This window comes from Gobio gobio (genome assembly GCF_949357685.1).
Source record: "Gobio gobio genome assembly, chromosome: 24".
NCBI classification, from domain to species: Eukaryota; Metazoa; Chordata; class Actinopteri; order Cypriniformes; family Gobionidae; genus Gobio; species Gobio gobio.
Genome location: NC_137120.1, coordinates 2982423 through 3006153, shown reverse-complemented (window position 1 = coordinate 3006153; position 23731 = coordinate 2982423). Strand labels below are relative to the sequence as shown.

Here is a 23731-nt window from a genome sequence, read left to right as displayed (position 1 = left end):
AAAGGATGCATCGTCATGCAGGGCACTAGGTGAATGCAGCAGAGGATTGTGGGTAGCACGTACCTTCACACACAAGTCCTTTCATGCGAGCGAAACCTTTCGAGCAGGCGGGATCTGTAGAAAATATAAAACAATAAAGTCAAAAACTTAAACAAACAAAAACACGTGTCAATACTGTTTACTGTGTGAGCGTTTCTAAGATGATGCGTTAGAGACTAAATTACAGCTATTATTACAAAAAATACAAATAAAATTATATATATAAGCAACAATTATATATAAAATAATTGTCAAAAAATATATAATATTCAAAAAATGTTAAATGATAAAAAAAATTATATATAACAGAAAATACTAATTATGTAATAATGATGTGTGTGTATATATATATATATATATATATATATATATATATATATATATATATATATATATATATATATATATATATAAATATAAATAATAAAAAACAGGATTATATATAAGTTTTATATTTGATTATAAATAATTTTATTATATATTATATTCAAAAATATTTTAATATTGTAAATTTATTTAAAAATATATACATTTGAATAACAAATACAAATAATGCTTATATATAATTGGTATTAATCATTTAACATTTTTAATTATATATATCTTTTTTATATATATTATTTGATATATAACTTTTGCTTTTATCATTTTATAACAAATCATTTAAAAATATATTTAAAATAATCAAAATTTAATTATATAAACAATTTATATATTCATATTATATAATCAAAATAATTTTTTTTTTTCATTTTTGTAAAATATATATATATAAAAAAAATACACAAAAATACAAAATTATATATAAGCTTAAGTTATTTATGAAATTATTTTGACAATATATACAAAAAAGTATATATAACTTTAGCTTATATATATATATATATATATATCAAATTTTGTATTTTCTATAACAATTTATATATAATAAAAACATTTTAAATGTATATATTTATTTAATATATAAACATTTTTTATATATATATATATATTTTTTTTTTTTATATATATATTTTATATTAAAAATATAAATCAATTATAAAAATTTTTTAAATAAGTTTATATAAGTTAAATATTACACATATAATGGTTAAATAGTAAATATAATATAATAAAAAAAATTATATTTTATATTTTGTTAATTGTGAAAATTATAAAAAATGTGATTTTATATATAGCAGATAATATATATATATATATTAGGGCTGTCAAAAGATTAATCGCGATTAATCGCATCCAAAATAAAAGTTTGTGTTTACATAATATATCTGTGTGTACTCTGTTAATTATTTATTTATATATAAATACACACACAAGCATGTATATATTTAAGAAAAAAAAATTATTTTTATATATAAAACATTTATATTTATATATATTATAGATTATATAAATGTATATACAGTATATACATGCAAATATTTCTTAAATATATACATGAATGTGGGTGTTAATTATTATTTATATATAAATACAGAGTACATATATTATGCACATATATTATGTAAACACAAACTTTTATTTTGGATGCGATTAATCGCGATTAATCTTTTGACAACCCTAATATATATTACATTATATATTATATTCAATTGTGTAATATTTATAATTTTTTGCTTGTTTTTGCATTATGAACTAACCAATTTCACAGCGTTCACAGGGGCTTCCCCAGGCCGCCCCCAGCGTAGAGCAGCACTCGGACTTCAGCGTGGCTCCGTTTATATTCACCTCACAGCGGCCGTCCTGGATGTTCAGCCAGCAGGTTCCTTTCATGCTGTCTGCATGGAGCAAATACGTGCAAGAGAACCAAGAGAGTGTGACAATGACAAATGGACGTTGTGACATTTGAAGCGGCTCCCCTGCGGAGAGTCGATGCATTTCTGCAGATATATAAAAACCAACTTGGATATCTGCGGAATGGGGTCACAGTGGGCATTCATCCTGAAAGACCTATTCCCTTCATACTCCATTAATTTCAATCCAACGATGTTCAGTTTCAGACAAAGAATGAAAACCGCCTGGCTAGAATTGAATAAAAGTAGCCGAATGTTGTCCAGTTACCTCTAAAAAGGAAATGAACATTGACATGCAGTATGCTTGTTTGGCATTTTCTATGCGATTTTTAAAAACATTTATTATGTAAAATTCACTTTTACAAGTGTTTGAACATAAATGAGTCAGCAGTGTGTTACACAACCACACTATAATGGTAAACATCCACCCACTCCTCTTTTTAATCCCCATAAATCATAAGCAGTGTCTCAGAACAAGCCGTTTGCAGATTCTGGTAGTGTGACATCACATTGTGTAGGCCCCGCCCACAACTGCAGACAGACTCCGCCCACAGTGAGTTTTGTTTTTGGCAGAAACCAAACAGATGTTTTAGTTTTTGGCAAGGTATCCGAGGCACGAGCTGTACAGGCTCCGCCCTCTTCTGGAAAGGGGACGGGGATCTGCAGCTCATTTGCATTTAAAGATACAGGCACTTAAACAGCACGTTTTTCCTCCCACTCAAAAATGGGCATTTACAACATGATCTTTGGGGTAGTTTGAGCTGAAACTTCACAGACAGAACCGAGTTGTTCTTTAGCCTAAAACAAATGTTCGTACTTACCTACGCAGATGGTGTTGGTGGAGTCCAGCTTGCTGCCGTGGGAACATTCGCAGCTGAAGGATCCGGCTATGTTGCGGCACACGCCATTGATGCAGGGGTTGGAGTCGCACTCGTTGACGTCTGAATGTAAAGACGACAGGTAAGAATGAAGGACACAAAATTATTAATTGTATATGACATTATGATATAAACTTTAAAACAATATATGAAAAAAATGCTTGTAATCGTAGTCACCTTCGCATGTCTCAGAATCGGCTTTGAAGGAGAATCCTTTGGGGCAAGAGCAAGTGTAACTTCCGGGCGTGTTTCTACACATGCCGTTGTCACACAACAACCGATTCACCAAACACTCGTTAATGTCTGAAAGATACGAACAAAAAATTACGAAATTCATCAAACTGGGTGTTAGAGCGAATGTTGTACAAAAAGTATTTGTACGTAAAACAAAACATTAGCAGACGTCTTGAGTAATTAAAAAAAACAAAAAGTAACGCAACTTACCGACGCAATTCTTTCCGCTGGTGTCAGACTCGTAGCCGATGTTACAGATGCATCGGTAGCTCCCGCGCAAGTTCTCGCAGATACCGTTTTGACAGATGTCTGGATCCAAAGCGCATTCGTTGATGTCTGCGAAGAAATCGAACACAGTTCATTAGCATTTAGCATTCGCAAAGAAATCAAAATACAGTCGTTAGCATTTAGCATTCCGCAAACGTACTAGCACTAGCATACTAGCGAAAACAGACTAACCTCGTCCATCTGCGGTGATTCCAGGTCCGCTGCTGCACACCGCCTGAAACTCGGCTGCGAACAAACAAAGCTACCTGTTAGCACAAGTCAAAGCTAACGTATGTTGCGTTAATATTAAGATATCGTTCTGGACTGGATGGTGTATCCTACCGGAGTTGAACGCTGGGCAGGGTTGGCAGGGTTCTCCGAAGCCGTGTTCTGGGTTGGCGCAACAGCACTCAGACTTCGTCACCGCCCCGGGGAGCGGCCGCGAACACGTGCCCCTCTTTATTGCGCCGTAGCAGGTGGTGCGCATGTGGGTGTCTACACAGACGCGCCCGTCCACGTCGATGGCCAGGCCTGGCGGGCACTCGCACCGGAACGAGCCCTCGGTGTTGACGCAGCGGCCGTTCATGCAGATGCCCGAGGTCTGGCATTCATCAATGTCTGTCAGAGTGAAATGGAGGAAATGGCGGAAACCGTCAGCGAACAACGCGAATAACAAACGGTCATGAGATCAGCAAACATCTGCCTTCAGTGACTTGAAAACTAGCATCTTATGTCTTGAGGCACCAAGTTTGACATCAATGACAACAAATGTCATTGGTTCTTGTGTCTTACGACTTTTCGCCAAATATACGCCACTAACGTGCAAGCATACGCGAACGCAAATGAGATTTGAGGTTTTTTCAGAGAATAACAACTTAAATTTTGGTCATTTAAAGACTTTGACAAATAGTCACCAGATGCAAGAACCAAATGTAACAGATTTGACATCAAACTTGCAAAAATGCACAACTATCGTATGATAGTATGATAGATTTTCAGAGATTATAGAGTTCAATTTTGGTTATTAAAGACTCCATTGACAAATGGTCACCAGATGAGAGAACCGAAGAAATCTCATTAAATTTTGTGCATTTTAGCGAGCTTGACATCAAACTTGCAAAAATGCACAAGTGGAATTGAGAATTTAATGATTTAGCGTGTTTCTCACAAAAAACGATCATATGACCTCAGAAGAATACAGCTTATAGATGCGAACGCAAATGAGATTGAAGAGTTGTGCTGAGGGAACGATTTCCGGAGAATAACGAGTAAAATTTTGGTCATTAAAGACTTCAACCGAAGATGTCAGATTTGACGTCAAACTTGCAAAATTGCGCTAAAGCAAATGAAATTTTAGCGATTTACTGTCTGTTTCTCACACAAAACTATCGTTCTATAGATTTTCAGACAATAAATACTTGAAGTTTGATCATTAAATACTTTGACAAATGCGAGAACCGAAGACATCACGTCAGATTTGATGTCAAATTACATCAGATTTAAACTATTTATCGCCTGTTTCTCGCACAAAACTATCGTATGACTTCAGGAGTCTTGGATTATAGTGTATAGACCCCAACGCAAATGAGATTGGGAACTGAGGGAACGATTTTTGGAGAATATTGAGTTAAATTTTGGTGATTAAAAACTGAACCAAAGTACCAAAGACACATCACGTCAGATTTTATGTCAAACTTGGAAAAATGGGTAACACTTTACAATAAGGTTCATTAGTTAACATTAGTTAACTACATTAGTTAACATGAACTAATAATGAACTGCACTTATAAAGCATTTATTTATCTTTGTTAATGTTAATTTCAAAATTTACTAAGACATTATTAAAATCTTGCTAACATTAGTTAATGCACTGTGAACTAACATGAACAAACCATGAACAGCTGTATTTTTATTAACTAACGTTAACAAAGATTAATTTATGCTGAACATAGGTGTTGTTTGTGGTTAGTTTGTGTTAGTTAATACATTAACTAATGCTAACTAATACAACCTTATTGTAAAGTGTTACCGAAAAATGCGCTAAAGCAAATTAGATTTTAGCGTTTTACTGTCTGTTTCTCACACAAAACTATCATACGATAGATTTAAAGAAAAAAACATTAAAGACTTCACTGATAAAAGCAAGAACCGAAGACGTCAAGCTTGCAAAAATGCGCAAAAGCAAATAAGATTTTAGTGGTTTACTGCCCGTTTCTCACACCAAACTATTATATGATAGATTTTCAGAGATTAAGTTAAATTTTGGTCAGTAAAGACTCCATTGACAAATGTTCACCAGATGCGAGAACCTTGCTTGACATCAAACTTGCAAAAATGCGCAAGTGGAATTGAGAATTTAACGATTTAGCGTCTATTTCTCACACAAAACTATCATATGACCTCAGGAGAATACAGCATATAGATGCGAACGCAAATGAGATTGAAGAGTTGAGCTGAGGGAACGATTTTCAGAAAATAACGAGTTAAATTTTAGTCATAAAGACTTGGTCACCAAATGGTCACCAGATGCGAGAACCAAATACGTCTCAAGACGGGTCACGTCAGTTTTGAAATGACATCAGATGTGAACTATTTACCGCCTGTTTCTTACACAAAACTATCGTATGACTACAGGAGACTTGGAATATAGCGTATAGACACAAACACAAATGGGATTGAAGAGTTGAGCTGAGGGAACGATTTTCGGAGAATAACGAGTTCAATTTTGGTCATTAAAGACTTCATTGAAAAATGGTCACCAGACGCATGAACCAAAGACGTCAGATTTGACGTCAAACTTGCAAAAATGCGCAAAAGCAAATGAGATTTTAGCAATTTACTGTCTGTTTCTCACACAAAACTATCGTTCGATAGATTTTCAGACAATAATGACTTAAAGTTTGATCATTAAAGACTTCATTGACAAATGCGAGAACCGAAGAAATCAAACTTTTGCGATTTCTCGCATAAAACTATCATTTGACTTCAGGAGACTTAAAATGCAGTGTATAGACGCAAATGTGACTGAAGAGTTGAGCTGAGAATAACGTCTTAAATTTTGGTCATTAAAGACTTCATTGAAAAAGAGTAATCAGACGCATGTCATCATGTCAGATTTGATGTCAAATTACCTCAGATATAGCATCGGTTTCTCACACAAGCGCATAGACTCATACGCTAAACTTATTTAGTTTGGTTAATTATTGTCGCGAAGGCAAGTAAATCGTTTTTGGGTTTAATAATCGTCAAGGTAACTCCCACACAAGCTCACCGGTGCAGTAGCGTCCATTGGGTGCCAACGCAAATCCAGGTTTGCAGATGCACTTGAAGCTTCCGTCTTCGTTGATGCACATGCCGTTGAGGCACATGTTGGTGGTGGCACATTCATCTTGGTCTGGAGGACAAGAAAACACCATTACACTATAAAACAAACTGTGGGTGTTGAATTGAGCTATAACTATAACTATAACTATAATCTTGAACTATAACTGTATGTGTCAAAATCATTCATGAAAAACTACTGTTGACCTTCTAACACCCTCCACTAACTCTAAACGCCAACCCTGAAACTTTTTCTTCAAACATTTTAATGCAGGTTTTATGGTGTACAACCAAACACTGTGAAAACATAAAAATATAGAGTGTCCATTGTGCAACAGAGTATGTTAAAGTCCCAGTTTAAGCACTTACCAACGCAGTTCTTCTTATCAGGGGCAACATCAAAGCCAGAGTTACAGATACACTGGAAACTTCCAGCGGTGTTCACGCAGCGTCCGTTTCGGCACATGACCCCGTTCACGATACACTCGTCAATGTCTGAAGCAACAGGGATGCATTAGTTACAGTCGTCCACCAGAGGGCGCTGGGCCGTGTTCAGTGAATATGTGCTGACTTCGACCATGAAAATTCATTAAAAATGGATTACTCACATTAAACTGAGCACAGTCACAATATTTGGTCGTTTTTCCTCTGTTTAGTGTGTTTTAATTTTAAACTGTTAAAATTAGGGATGCACCGATAACTTTACCAGTAACGGTATCGGGCCCGATATCAAGCTCATGTACATGTAAAATACGTCACTGTGTTGTGCTTGGAAAACTGCCAAAATCACACAAAAAAAAGAAAAAGAAATTAATAAATGTATAGGTATCGGTATCTGCGAGTACCAGAACAAAAATATTGGTATTCGTACTCTGTCCTTAAAAATTGGTATCGGTGCATCACTAATTAAAATATTTTTTGATAATTAATATAAAGCTGAAATTAAATTAAATATCAATATTAAATAAAAAAACTACATTTATTTAATTTTGAGTAATTTTAGTAAAGCAAGTTAAAGTCACAGTAAAACTGAAATAAAACAGAAAAGCTATTTAAAAAAAATATATATAAATATATATATATATATATATATATATATATATATATATATATATATATATATATATATATATATATATATATATATATATATATATATATACAAATAACAAAAGCACAACTAAATTACTAAAACTTAAAACTAATATTAAAAGACTGAAAATATAAAAATAGCTAATTAAAATTATTAATAATAGTATAATACTAAATCATATAAATAATACTAAAATAAGTAATATCAGCCACTTTGACTTACAGAATTTTTTTAAATATATACAATTCTATAATTTACAATTCTATTTATGCATGAACTACGTAGTATTTAAGCATATTTGGTTATAATAATAATAAAAAATAAAAATAATTCTAAATAAAAAAAAATTTAGCATTAAATATTACACTAGAAACTAAAGAAATGTTTTGGCATAAAAAAACAGAATAACAAGCAACAAACCAATTAAAACCATTTAAAAATATTTTTGGGGTAATTAAAAAAAAACTGAAATTAAATAAAATATCAATATTAAATAAAAAAACTTAAATAACTTAAATGAAAACGAGTAATTTAGTACTTTTGCAGTAATTTTAGTAAAGGAAGTTTAAGTTGCAGTACTAAAATTACAAAAAAACTGAAAAAAAGCACAAAAATAACAAAAGCACAACAAATTACTACAACTTAAAATATGAAAATATAAAAATTAAAGCTAATTAAAAATATAAATAAAAACTATAATAGTGTAATACCAAATCATATAAATAATACTAAAATAAGTAATATCAGCCACTTTGACTAACAGAATAAAAAAAAAATATATACAATTCTATATTTTACAATTCTATTTAAAATATGCATGAACTACATAGTATTTAAGCATTTTTGGTTATAGTAATAATAATAATAATAATAATAATAATAATAATAATAATAATTAAAAATGAAAAAAATTATGTATTTTCTAAAGGCTTTTTTTTCAAACCTTTTGAATGTAAAAATGTTATACCAAATAATATAAATAATACTGAAATAAGTAATCTTGACTTTCGGAATAAATTTTTTCTGAAATTAAAATATGCATTAACTATGTAGTATTAAAGCATTTTTAGTTATAGTTTGAGTGAGAAATTGCTCAATATAATCCAGGAGTATGAGACTAAATAATGTAATGATATTTCTATTTAAGGGTGTTTTTTAAGCCTTTTGAATGTAAAAATGTTAGCATTAAATATTAAACTTGAAAGTGAAGAAATGTTTTTGGCATAAGCGCAGAATAACAAGCAACAAACCAATGCAGGCCTGTTTGGTGGGCGTTCCCTGGTATCCCTCGTGACATTTGCAGTGATACGATCCTTGCGTGTTGACGCAGTCTCCGTTCACACACGGGTTACTGTTGCACTCGTCCACATCTGAGGGCAGAGGCAGATGTGAGAGAACCTATTAGCATTATTAATCAATGAGATGTGCCACCTACAGATGGCAGCAGAGGTCGCTTTAGACCATATCTACAACCGTCACAGTCCAGGAAACACTTTTCCCTCTGACTTTTACACACAAAACTGCACAGTCTCACCGATGCACTCCCCGCGCACGTCCTGCCTGTAACCCATGTTGCATTCGCAGCGGTAGCTGGTGGGCGTGGGAATACAGCGGCCGTTCAGGCACAGGTTGGTGAAATGCTTGCACACGTCGATCGTGGTTTCGTTCAGGTGGCCTGAGCACAAAAACGTAAAGAACACCAATCATTTCCCAGCGCTGAACACGCAAGTCAGTCCGTGGGGGAATCCGGCAACTTCTACTCACTGATTTGAATCTTCTGGCCGCCATTGCCGTTGCCGTTTCCGATGGTGTGTTCGCCGCCGTAAATGTAGCTGCCGACGCCACCGCCGTTGTATCCGTTCTGCGAGGGCCCTTTTCCGTAGCTGCCGGTGATCTGGCCGCCGTTGCCGTCGTGGTTGATGATGCCGCCGTTGCCAGTGCCAAAAGGAAGCCTCTGAATGCACAGTCGCCTGTATTCGTCTGGAAATCAACAATAGATATGTTTTTAAATTGTGCCTACCTTACACTCTAAAAAAAAAGGTTCTATATGGCACCAAAACTGGATCTTGGCTCGTAATCATAGGGGAACCTTTTTTAGTGCTATATAGCACCAATTTTGGTGCTTCAGCGGTTCTTCAGAGGTGCTATATAGCACCTTAGTTAAAGAACCGGTGAAGAACCTCTGAAGAACCGCTGAAGAACCTCTGAAGCACCAAAATTGGTGCTATATAGCACTAAAAAAGGTTCCCCTATGATTACGAGCCAGGAACCATTTTTGGTGCAATATAGAACCTTTTTTTATAGAGTGTACATGCAAACTACTAAATTATATATAATATACATTTGCATTAAATATAGATAGTATAAGTTGTTCAACAGATGAAAAACGACTCAATAATGCGTAGACTGAGCTCTACGTGCACACTGAATGAAAGCAGATCAAATCGAGGTGTTGGCCGAGGATTTGGCAGCCGCATGGCTCATACATTCCTGCGGATGAAACATGGCGGTGTCAAAGAGGAGGGAAGAGCGTAACACACCCGGGTGTGAAGGCGTGGGACTGAAAGAGAGCGTTTTATTATCCCGAGGGAAGATCGCCCTGCTGACCTGACGTGTGTTCATCGTGATTCTGCAGTGATTCCTCAAAGAGCGCTTCGTAAAGGTCAAACATCTGAAGAAATTCCTCCTCTGGAGATATGTTTTTGTTGTAATGCAGCACGAGAAGAGTCAGCACTCACGACAGGATCGTAATGTCATTTGTGCGGTTCAGAACTGCATTAAAATACCACACGAACACTTGTGGGATGCTTGTGTGGATGCATTTCCTGTTGAATAAGGAAGTCTAGGCCAGTCGTGCTTAGCTTACATTTCAACCACTATCGCAACTCAGTGACGTTCTCATTCGAGAAACCATTTTATTGGACAAAATGTAAACCCGTGAGTGCAGGATGATGTCATTAATTTTTTTTTTTTTGTGGAAAATACTCATTTTAATACTTGCTAAATATCTTTTAGGGCTATGCTAGCATGTTAGCCTCAACGCTAACGGACACGAGTCCCAAATGACGCGCTACACACTTACGCACTTGCATATATATTAACCTTATGAATTTTATACGGTTATTTTGTCATTCAACACTGGAGTGTGTTAGCTCCTCCCCCTTCCCTTATAAGGAAATCTGTGACAGTTGAGCACATGAAGCGTCCAATATTCAACACTTTGTTTTTGCCGAGTGCATCGTTTAAAGTGCACCTTTTCTTTTTGAAATGTTCACACTATTTATACTACACATGGCACAGAATAGTGTATAAATATGGGAATTGGGATGGCTCTAAAAAGCACTGACAAAGTTCAAAATGTCCGGTATTAGCAAAAGTAGTAGTAGCGTTTGACTTAGCAAACACTGCTAGTGATTAGCGTTAGCCAATGTAACCCCTCCTGTTCGAACCTGCCCACTCTAAGTGGGACTCGAACCTGGGTCCACCGCATGAGAGTCGGACGCTCTAACAAGGAGGCTAAAGGCTGCAACCTCTAGCGTCAGTCGCTAGAGCGTCCCTTGAGATCAGAGGAGTGAGGTTTACTCGCACAGCAACTACTAGCTGGCCTCCGTTACACCTACTCACCAGATCCTCTGACGGGGCACATCTCTGGGATGTGTCCGAGGGCCCAGCAGCGGCCTGTGTCGCAGCAGCACTGTCCCTTGGTGTACTGACCGGACAATTCACTCGCGCAGCGGCCGTTCGCCAAAGACGAGAAACACGTACCGACCCGATGATCTGTGACAGAGAGCGAGAGAGAGAGATCAGGATATACTGTATGCATATGCTGTTTACAATATGTGAATTTTGTCAGTATGCTGTATCCCACAGTGCAACAATTGTATATATATATATATAGTAATTCTATATTTGAAGATATATATTTTGGCATGTTGCATGTCAAAAAGTTAGGGAAAAAGCTGTTCACTAACAGAAATGTTTTCCAATATCTAATTGAAAACGTATAAAATTTTAATAATTCATTGCTAGTCAAACATGTTACTTCCTTTTTTTTTTACTTTTAACGAAAAAACATATTGCTTGTCAACTCTGTTACTGTCAATTCTGTTACATACTGTCAACATTGTTACTCTGTTTACATTGTTACTTATTGTTACCTTAGTAACAGAGTTTGACGGTAACAGAAATGACAATTCTAAACTTTAGCCAAAAACACTTGCTAGCATAACTGCTAAAAGCACACGGCACTAATTAAATCATGATTAAAAGACTTAAATAACCCACAGTGTGATCAGTGATAAATTCTGTTTTCCTTTTGATATTGTGGTAACAATTTTGACATTTTACAAAATAACTCAAGTGACATTATTTCCTGTATAGTAGTGGGAGATAATTCCACCAGTTTAAAGGCAAAGTATGGTGCAGTAACAGAGTTGACACAAGATTTATGGACATATTTTTATATGATTAAGTTATTTTTAAACATTTTAATGTTGCAGAATTAGGAAAATTACTATTTAGGCTTTTTTTTATAAATAAATGAAATATTACCAAAAGAAAAGTAAAATAAAATATTTTGATTACACAATGATAGATGATGGAAAAATACACAGACTAATTCGGACAACAAGAAATCATCATTTTCAGCCATATAAAACACTTTTTACAGAAAAAACTATAATAATATTGTTATGGTCTGTAACATCTTGTGATCCATTACAATGAGTAACAAATAATTAAAAATCTAAACATTTGAAAAAAAAAATAATGACTTTGGACACCAAATGTAGCTGCAATTATCTATATACTGTATACAAATTCTACCATTCAATTGTGCATTGACCTCCAAATACCACAAATGCTTTTCTCAAGAGTACAGTCACACTTCACAGGAAGTCAGGTCCATGCATGCCCTTTACACGGTCCCCTAGCAGGAAGTTAATTTATGAGGTGGGAGCTTGGGAAGGGCCACTGGAGGACTAAAAGCGTATGAGCTCAGCAAGAGGGTTGAGATGGGACATTTCAGCCAGTCAAGGTCAACGAGAGGGCTGGTTGAGATAGGGTACGCACTGGTTTGCAACATTAGTGCATCTGAACCATCTGAAAAAGGGGGGTGAGAGTCGATTAACTCGGCTAATGAGCCAGCACTCTGCCATAAATCAAGTCCATGTGGAGTAATCTTGGCCAATTACGTCGGACACAAGAAACCCTTCGTCTGGAGGTTCCAGGCGCACACTCCAGATCTACAACCCCCTGGGATCGGCCCAGCCGGGGGGTTTCGCAAGCGGGGTGATGGGAACACTGGCTTCAATTGGAACCAGACCTACTCTCAAACCTCAAAGTGAGATTTCTCGTGTTCGTACATGACTCGACGGTGCATTAACGCTGATTAGCGTCAGGCTAAATGACTCCCTATGGCCTGGTTGTGTACGATACAGAGCACCAGCCAGGGGGCGAACGCAAAGATAGCACTAAACTTTGCTGCCATTGGGTTCTGGCCTAAAACAATGCCTGAATTGCTAGTTGGCGTTTGCAGCTTCTTTGGGATAACTTGCACTGATGAATTGCTCACAATGGATACGTCTACGGATACATTTGAGAGCGGCGTTTTCATTTCAAAATGCTCTAGCGCTTTCCAAAACTTAAGTTTCCACACTGAAACATCTGTAAATCATCTTACTGTGCATGCATCTCATGCTATTCTTCCGCCACAATCACTTTATTGGTCTAAAACACAAATTTCCTCATGTTTTGCAATGTTTTGACATATTTGCATGAATGTAATACAGTAGTTTTAACAACACTATGAAAGTAAATAGCAGGCATAATGATGCCGGTATAACTATAATATCTATGGGTACAAATTGTAAATAATAAATATATGTTATATGTAGAAATAAAAATCCGCCATCGTTATCGAATACCTCAGTTTTCACAGTCCACACTACAAAGCGAAAACTTGGGCGAAAAAAACCGCTGTCATAGAGGCCAAAATGTAGAGAAAAAGATGCATTTTCAAATGTATCTGGATTAATGTACAATAACAGCCATTGCGATATTAATAGAAATGCGCTCAATTGTGACTTCATGCCAACTTTTGAATGTTCTCCCATGGCATCAGGCTCCAAAAACCATTTTGGCTTTATTTTGTATGTCAACCTACAGAAACACAAACAGATTGCCCGCGTTCTCCACCATGAAAGAATCCATATGTACACTAAACATTTGCTGCAAATCCAGTGGGGTTTCTGGGAATGTATGAGGGCCACGTCAACGCGTCATCCAGGGCCGATATCTCACGTTTCTTTATTCGCACCCGGGGACCCGTCAGATCAGGGGCTTACGAGAGACATATGGAGCGGCAGGAGTGAGAAACTCAAGACGTCGCGTATAAAAAAAAGATGGATATACAGAGAGAAGGGAGTGTGAGGGAAACGGACAGTGAAGAGAAAAGACAAAGGCACTGCCAGAGTCAACAGTGGCTTTGCCTCACTGTGCTGGAATGCTAGCAGAAGGAAATAGCATCCATGTGGCTCTATTTTCACCATTGTCCTCTGATGACTGATCCCCATGAGACCGGGCGAGACTATGCGAGACCTGTTCGCTAAAAGAAACCAACAAACTATCTACATAACCAATCTGGTTTCAAACTAAAGAGAGACTAGTTGGTCTGGATTCAAACATTTCCTTTAAAGGCAACATTTATTACTACATGACCTTTGTGATGTCAACAGAAAGGGAAATTCATTTTTAAGGGCAGAACAGTTCATATGTAAATTGTTGCATTCTTGAAACAAGCCGAATGTATATATATTTTCCAGGTAAATTATTTGTAAAAGAATAATAGTTAATAGTTATAAACTTTTTTTCTTACCAATAATTTATGCCGAAATTGGTTCTGCTTGTTTTTCCCAGAACGTTTTTTTTTGTTTTTTGTAGAACAACAATTTGTAATTGTAAGATGAGCCTGAATAAGACAAATTCCGCATAAGAGATGTCAGGCCACCCCAAGTTTTTTTTTTATACTAATTTCATATCGCAATCATATCCTGCACAGAGAAATGTCCTTGAGCAAGTTATGTCCTTATTAAGGCAACACATGGCTGAGGTTTCATGACAGCCACTTCACCAAAAAAAAAAAAATCAAGGATTTAAAAGGTTTTTACCGCCTGATGCTACAAGAAAACATTTTCTTACAGGGGGGGGGGGGGGGGGGGGGGCAATAATCCAAATAAGCCAAATTGCCACCCCTCCCCCCCAATATTTGAAATTAAAATCCATTAAAATCCATAAAATCCATTAAAAATTGAAATCCATTCACGATTTTACAGCGCTCTGTATGTTAGGATGCCAAAAAGTTATAAAAGTTACATTTTTAGTCTGGTCTGCCTCAGGTCTAACGGCGCTCGTCAATGTCAAAATGATTGAGATGGCCAATCAAATCAAAGTAGGCAGGGTTTACGTTCTCTCTGAGTCAATCTATCGCTTAATGTCATTACGGGGACTCTATTCTTTCCGGTGAAATTACAAAACAAAATGCACACAAACGTGTCCATGGTCTTAATATACAATCATTGAACATCTTTGATTTTAATGAAAAAAACTATATGAGGGCGGACTAGAACCTGTAACCTTCGACATGGTTTACAAAAATTGTACCACCCGACCACTAAGGAATTCGAATCTTAACAGCGGATCTATGTCAGGGTTTTTCCTACATTGAAAATTTTTTGGCGGCCGCCAAAACAAATTGTTGTCCCGCCAAAGCCTTATTTGATGAGTTATTGTGATTTAGGAGTGATGTAGAATAGATGACCGCTGCCCTTGCGTTAACTGAGTGTCAGAGAGAACGACCAGAGAGCTCCTCCCCCGCTCGCACGCTCTCTGTCTTCAAAATAAGTTTTTGCCATGTGTAAATTTCTTAGCTTTCTAATATTTCACATATTACGTTAATCAAAATCAAAAGGCCGGAAGACCGAATCCATGTTGCACGTGGCGCTATCAGATGATGTTTTCCTTTAATTACCGCTGGGTGTGAAATGCGCTCAAAAAACATTGACTGATTCTCTGACCAGCTGACATAGAGCATACTTTCAATAAACGTGAAACAAATCCTATCCGGTTATGAAGTGTTTTCTGTGTGTTGACAAATCTTTCACGATGTTCTAACAGAAGGGATTCACACACAGCGCGTCAGCCAATGTCCGATTCGCCACATTATGACTCCTTTGAACCGAATCATTTTAACGACTGGTTAGAACGGATCAGTCCAACACTGAACTCATGAATCAGTTGAATCATTTACTCAGAACACTTGAAATGAGAACACAAGTGTGCTTACCCACTTTAGCAAGAGTGGATAGTAAGAATTAGCTTTAATCATCCACAGTCTTTCAGCTTATTTATTTGGACAATGTGTAGTAAAATAAATAGCCTAAAATCATTTAGTTTAGACTGGAGTGAACCCAGAACAAAGTTGTGGTTAGCTAGCTGATAATTTTATGAAATTGTATATAGCAGAAAATTAGGCTATTTGTTCATTTTTTAATACTACTTTTTAATATTGATATGATTTTATACCAAAACAACTATCAGTAAATAGTGTAAAAATGAGGAACAAAAACAAACATCAAGGTATCAAAATAAGATAAGCAAAAATTACATATTTTCTTTGAATTTATTTAAAATGTTTTGTCAGTATTGCACTTGCAGATCACGTGGGTAGGGAACTTTTTTACTGTGCGTGCGTGCGTGTGTGTGTGTGTGTGTATGGATGACCATGTCTGTCAGCCACCACCGAAGACCATTTTTGACCCAGGAAAAACCCTGTATGTATTTATTCACAAACGGGAAGAATCTCGAGACTAATGACATATTTGACGCAAATTAATGCAAATATTATTTGCAAATAGTCCAAAAATGATTATTTCCCAACTAGAATTAGACCTAGAATTTTGTTCACTGCTCTGTTCCTTTATGCTTTATAAAAATAACAAAATTGGTCCCTCCCAATGTTCAAGACATGGTTACGGCCTTGATTTCTTATATAATAACATTTTATAATGAATTTCTTTTAAACGCTTATGATGAAACTCTTTTTAAATACATTAATGATGTTATAAAAATGTTCTTCTATGACATGAATTCAAAAGGTTCTTCTAAATACTTATGTCATAGAAGAAACTTTTCAAGATTTTGTGAGGCTACAGAAGAGCCATCTTTTTCTAAAATGGTCCAACTATTTCACGTTTTCTAGCAACAGAAATTGCAAAAAAATTGAGCAAGATATTAACAACAACATGAATGAACAATGAGCAAATTCTGACACTTTAAGATCTTAAGTTCTCAAAATAAGAAACCAATTTGTAAAAATGTCTAACTCCACAAGATGCAATGGCAAAAATTGGCAAGCCATGCTTTAGTTAAACATTTCTGTTAATTGAAATAAAGCTGAAATATATATATTAGTTGGAAAAACTTAAACTAAACGAAAATAAGTTTAAGTTGGACATATTCACATAACGAAATTACTAAAAACATAAACTAAAATTAACATAAAATATAAAATTAAAATTAATTCAAAATATTGATACATACATCTATAATAAAACTAAAATAACACTGTCCTAACTCAAACTCACATTATTGGTTGAGCAAACGTTTTTAATGGGGCTGCTCCAAAATTGCAATTCCATTTGGCGCCACTAGTGGAGCAGAAAGTTGATCTCAAAAAAGAACTCATCTAGGTTTATTCAGATGTTTAAAATAACAGTCCTGTCCTGTTTGTGGGTGAAGATACGCTACTATACACACACAAGCACACTTGCCCGGGCTTGAAGCGGTTGACCGGCTCAGATGCAGCCCAGGAGGGTAAGGTCACGGCAGCAAGCGTGTGTGTGCATGTGTGTGTGGATGAAAGAGTCTCACCGACACATCTGGACCCGTCTGTGCTGGTGACGTATCCCCGCGGACAGGTGCACACATAGCTTCCGGCGGTGTTGGTACATTCTCCGCCATCACACACTCCGGATATGGTTGCGCATTCGTCGATATCTGAAACAGAAACACGAAAACAAGCAGAGATGCATTTATTGGTCCTTTTATGAGTTTCTTTTGAGTTCTTGTGATGTCACTGAAGAACCCTTTTAAGTTTATGTAATGCCATTATAGGAATTATTATATAGTTCTCCCATGACTACGGGCGCAAACTCAAACTGAAAGTCAACAGATGGTAAAGCGTTCGGTTGGTTTTTATTGAGTGTCGTTCTTATATTTATACACACGTGCAATTACATTTATTTAGTCAAATTATATGTGGACGCTGTGTGTCGGGTTTGTCGCATGAGATTGAGGCGGGATGTGGGAAGGGCATGATGAGCAGTCATGGGTTTGATGTGTTCGTGTGTGGAAACCGGGAGTCACAGCAGCTGAAAGTCATAAAAACCTCGGCAAAACAAACCCGCTCGTCAGCGGAGCCCCAGAAGCGGGACCAGACTTTACTCAGGGCGGACCTGAGGCTGTATTGAGAGGGAATCGTCTGCTAATGACTGCTGGAGTGTGTGTGTGTGTGTGTGTGTGTGTGTGTGTGTGTGTGTGTGTTCACGTACAGTAATTGTACATTAGGAAAGCACTTTTTGTGGTTTTTGCATTGCAGAGGCAATTGTTTCTTTGATGAAATGGTTTGGTTCTGCTCTTTTTACTTAAATAAAGAGGAGGAAAAAAAGATCTAAAACTTAATGTTTTATGACATTTTAGCATCATTATTCAGGTTCCTTAAATAGCTTTTACAGCTTGATGCCATAAGAGAATATTTTATAAAATGGTTCTTATAGGACTTAAGAATTAGGTTCTTCTAAGTTGTTTTATGTCACAAAATAATCTGTTTAAGTTATTATAATACCATAAAAGAACTTAAAGTTTTTATGATATCATTAAGTTTTGCAACAGTACGTTCTTTAGATATCATAGAAGTTCTTATAATTCCTTTAAAGAAATTTAAATTATTGTGATATTCTAAAAAAGTTGTTCTAAGGATGTCATAGAAGAACCTTTTTTTAAGTTCTTGCCTTAAAAAAAAAATGTCTTATTATTTCATAAGGTTCTTTTGACTTAACAACTTAAGGTTATTTAAGTTTTTCAGATGTCACAGAAGAAAAAAAAATTATGACCAAAGAACTTAAATAGTTTCTTGTGATGTCACTGAAGAACCCTTTTAAGTTCTTATAATGCCTTAAAAGAACTTTAAATTCTTATGATATTCTAAAAATGTTTTTCTAAGTTCTTATGTTGTCATAGAAGAACCTTTTTTAAGTTATTATAATACCATAAAATAACTTTAAATTCTTATGATATTCTAAAAATGTTTTTCTAAGTTCTAAGGATGTCATAGAATATTTTTTATGTTATTATAAAGCCATTAAAGAACTCAACAGTTGTTTTTCTAAGTTTTGTCACAAAAGAACATTTTTGAGTTCTTAATGATTCAATAAAAGAACTTCAAGTTCTTATGATATCATAACGTTCTTCAACTCTAAGTTCTAAGGATGTCATGTTAGAAACTTTTTAAGTTCTTGCAATAGCATTAAAGAATTTCGAGTTCTTATGATGTCATTGAAGAACCCTTTTAAGTTCTTATAATACCATTATAGAAATGAATAAATGGTTTTCCTATGAGTAAGAACTTAAAAAGGTACTTCTACATTCTTATGATGTCATAGAAAAAAAAATTCTCATAATTAAAGTGTAAATTCTACTTTAAGTTCTTTTTAAATGTATACGGTGTCACAAAAAGGTTCTTCGATGACCTAAGAACTTGAAAGGTTCTTCTACGGCATCAAAGGTTCTTCTATGACACTGAAATAACTTTTATAAGAAAGTTCTTATAATGGAACAGATGATACATTCATATCCTGATCTGAATAACTATAATGTAACATTAAGAATCTTCAAAGAACCACAAAATCCAAGAAGCTTTGCTAAACCCTAAGTCCTTTAAAGGCTCAATGGGGTTCAATATAGAACATTGACTCAATTTTGAAGAAACCTTTACGCCAAAAAGGTTCTATAAGGAAAAATATCTTAAATGATTGCATAATAATTTCCAGTTTAAAACGAAATGATAGGAACCTCTAAAATTCTATCCATGAAGCGCCTTACAGAACTTTTTCTTCTAAGAGTGTATCTGCGTTTACATGCTTAGGGTTAAACTTTATTTCAAGGTGTCCGTGTTACAGTGTAATTACGCATTTAAGTACTGTGTAATAATAATTAACTACATGCACTTACTATAGGGTTGGTGTTAGGATTGGGGTTTGGTTTAGGGTTAGTTGCATGTCATTTATAGTTATTACTACAGTAACTACATGTAACAAGGACACTGTAAAATAAAGAGTTAGCGAACGTAGACAAACTTATCGTTACATTTTCAACTTTCAAAAGCGTCTTTTTCTGAAACGAGCTGCAGTTGACGTCTCCTCGCCACTCTTTCGAAAGTGCCCTGTAAGCAGTACAAGGTATGCCTCATGCCTTACCTCCTGGCCCGGGGCAAGACTTTTTCCACCACACCATTGTCTTGTAATTAAAAGCCCCTCCTCTTCCCACAGAACTACCACCTGGGTTTTTTCCACCCTCCACGCAGCTTCAAATCACAGAGGAGCACTTCTACTCCAGCCGTTCAGACTTAAAGTTCAGGGTGTTTTAGTGATCATTTGAGCGTCTAATTTGCAGAAGTTTCTCTCTCGTTTCCTTGAGAAAAAGTCTACTTAGGTGAAGCCTGCAGACAGACGTCTGCTTCTTCTCCAAACCACTGTTTTAGTAATGGGCATGTCATTCAGGGTCAAAATGTGATTAGGAGTTTAACTAATAACCTCGAGGGTCAGGATTCCCTCTGCCTTGCTGACTGGAAGTGTGCCGAACCCTATCATTGTACATACTTAACTCTTAACTAACAGTTTTGAACATGTAGAAAACCTCTGAGTAGTATATTTTACTTTTGGTATGACTCTTCTTATTCAAAGACTACATGAGATTTTTAATATAGAACAAAATAATACATATTTCAATATTATTTAAATATTTTGGCATAAATAAATAAAACAATCTGATAACCTTTTAGCTGGTATAAAAAAGCTGTAATCCACTACTTTATCTCTCTTTCTAAGTTTTATCTTAATACTCCTAAAGGGCAAGATTGGATCCAAGACCCCCACTTTACAACACGCCTGTTTGTTTTCACTCGGCATTGCTTAAATTCCCCTCAAGCGGCTTTATCTATTGTTAAAGATGGAGCCAAAGAGAAAAAAAAGCACTTGGTATGTAATCTGGTAACCACACCAGCATGTAAATGTCATCATTCTATTTCCAGCCAATATGAATTGGATATTCACTGACGTCAACATTTCATGCATATCAACACATTGGAAAGCTTACAATGTCGAAGAAAACGCCAATTTTTCCAATTTTGAGTAATGAACACGAGTAAGATCATTCTCATGCTGTTTTCTGACAGGTTTGTGGAGTAAGTGACATACCTTCGCACTTCTGATTGGTCTCACTTTGCCGGTGACCTGCGGGACATTTGCACTCGTACGAGCCCACTGTATTAATGCAGTTTCCTCCAGCACATAGTCCCGGGACGGCCTGACACTCGTCCACGTCTAAAAGGGAGAAAAAGAAAGACATTTAACCCATTTCTGTAGTTGACCATTTTCAGTATGTATATCTCATGAACAGTACTTTGTTTGGAAAGAAAATACTAATTTCGACTACAACAGCACCGTCTAACCTTCGGACTTCATGACACAACCACAGATCTTTGGTATTGTCTGGGTTGGATGGCACTTACATTTCTGGCTGGCGCAACAACTTCATTTATCTGTTTTGACCTGTTTCTTTACTTTGATATAATCCGCAGGCCTTAACGTGTATCCAATAAGCACCAAACCATTGGCTCTGTCTACTAGTATAGTCCTAAAATAGCTTCTCCTATTAAATGCCATTGAACGCAAAGAGAATCTGGAAAGCTCAGTGTACGGTACACAAATCCTCCCACATGTGTGTGCTTTGTACTTCAGCCAGACAGACTTTTGCAAAAGCACTCTGTCTTTGGGCAAATCCGGGCCAGACTTGGAGCTGTCTCTTATGTTGTATATTGAGGGGAGGAAAAGAATAAAAAGTTAAAGAGGAGACATTTCTAATCACTGGGAGGAGGCGTCTTTGAGATTATATGTGAAGTCATGGTGGCATTTGGTATTTTTTCATCTGCAAAATTGTTGATATTGTTAAAAATATAATTCTATAAAACATAAAGCCTCTGTTAACGTGCAAGTGTTAATCTTGTTATAGTGACCTTACCTAGTGAATATTCATGAGCTATGTGTATACGGTTTATTATGTGCAACAAGCCTTGAGAACAGAATTAAATCATGTCCAACTATGTCCTTCAACAAGTCCAAACAATACGCCCATAATTGTAAATAAATGTGACAAACCATTATGCAATCCCATTTAAAGTACTCCTAATGGAAGTCATGTAAATATTTGCCGCTTCTAGGAAACACAATGGGGAAGTGTCCTTTTGGACATGGACTGGAGTGGTATGATTTGTCCTACACAGGCCATGACCTCTCTTAGTGTCATCTGCCACGTCAGGCTGGTCATTAGGGCAAGAATTCAACAAACATGTGAGCCAGACGCTGAGAAGGAAAGAGCTATTTGTTCAGATGCTAGCGGCAATGTCTTACCTTGGCATGCACCAGTGCGGATGTTGGGTATGAAACCCCTTCGACAAGGATGGGGTTGAGCAGGGCACATCTCACACGGGTGACCCCATGCTCGCCCGATGGTGGCGCAGCACAGCGTCTTGGTGCACACGATGCCACTTAGCTGACCCTGGCACATCTGGTTGTTGACCTGTGTGAAGCACGGTCCGGTCCGGTAGTCTGATTGTGGGAGAGATGAAGAGCGTTGGGGAGATCAATAAATAGTCAAGTCAAGTCAAGTCAACTTTATTTATATAGCGCTTTTAACAATGTAGATTGTTTCAAAGCAGCTTTACAGTGTTAAACAGGAAAATAATGCAGCATAATTTTATTCAGCTGTATAGCCATTCTGGAAAAATTTCAAGTATCATACAGTGACAGTGTGGGCTTTAGATCAATAATTTGATCAGTAATTTAGTTTAAATGGTTAATTTAGTTTATTATTTAGATGTATTTCGATGTTTAGTTGAAAAATTTAGTGTCTTTTTATTCTTATAAATAAATACAAGAATAAAAAATTGGGATGTGCTACAACATTACAAAACTACAACCATGAGTCAACATAAAAAACAGCTTAAACTGGCCTAATGTTGTGTGCTGGACACTAGTTTCCACTAGTTAGGATGGTCAAGTTTGGTGGTACTTATTTGACTAGCTGGCCAATTAGCTAAACTTGAATAAACCAGAAAGCCGCCATAGCCTGACAAAACCTTTCAATGATATGACAATAAACACCATGACATGCAGCAGAGGAATTACGACAAGAAATCCCATTTAACGGGTAAAAAATGCTGGCAGACACATCTTCTCCATCATGCAGCTGTTTCCAATGCTGGAGGTCGGTCTGGGAATGCTCTGACAGTGATTCTCTTATAAGAATATAATAGGATAACTAGGTAATGGCTTAGTTGGTATCAATAATGGCAATTTCCATGACAACTGTCTAGTTTTTTTGGCTGAGGTCGAAATGTGGGATAGTGGGATAGTGGTACTAGTACTGCTTTGACATTTGGAGATTTGGCAATTTAACTTCCTTTGTGCTGGTTGCCAATTGAGAAATTTTAATATCATTAACGATGTTTTGAGCTCTAAACAAACCAATTAGACATTGAAATAAACTGAGCATTTTAGGATCCAGTTGTGTTTAATAAAACTCAGCTTAAGCTCAAACAAATGCCCTGATGCAGTCTTTGCTGGTATGTTTTAAAAACGTAATTGAACGAGATCGCACATTTGTTTGGGGTATACTGTGAGAGTCGGTTTACTCTGGCGGGATATGAATGAGTTCCTGACCCCATGATTTCCCTAGTCATTCCTCAACAGAATGAACAAATCTTTCCGTATCCT

General features: G+C 36.1%; 1 protein-coding gene across 1 annotated transcript in view; it reads right to left on the bottom strand.

Annotated features, from left to right (window-relative positions):
* Positions 1-23731, bottom strand: part of LOC307120811 (fibrillin-2-like) — a gene marked incomplete at its 3' end in the record, with an annotated part of 79845 nt that overhangs the window by 38174 nt on the left and 17940 nt on the right. Inside the window, exons 7-22 of the mRNA XM_079807986.1 lie at positions 22367-22564; positions 21155-21280; positions 17553-17678; positions 11250-11402; positions 9390-9605; positions 9160-9300; positions 8876-8995; positions 6902-7027; positions 6483-6605; positions 3554-3829; positions 3404-3457; positions 3155-3280; positions 2888-3013; positions 2654-2773; positions 1680-1817; positions 64-114 (exon numbers count right to left, since the gene is read on the bottom strand). Of these exons, the coding sequence (XP_079664112.1) occupies positions 64-114; positions 1680-1817; positions 2654-2773; positions 2888-3013; positions 3155-3280; positions 3404-3457; positions 3554-3829; positions 6483-6605; positions 6902-7027; positions 8876-8995; positions 9160-9300; positions 9390-9605; positions 11250-11402; positions 17553-17678; positions 21155-21280; positions 22367-22564 (2220 nt within the window). The remainder of the gene's footprint in view (positions 1-63; positions 115-1679; positions 1818-2653; positions 2774-2887; positions 3014-3154; positions 3281-3403; positions 3458-3553; positions 3830-6482; positions 6606-6901; positions 7028-8875; positions 8996-9159; positions 9301-9389; positions 9606-11249; positions 11403-17552; positions 17679-21154; positions 21281-22366; positions 22565-23731) is intronic.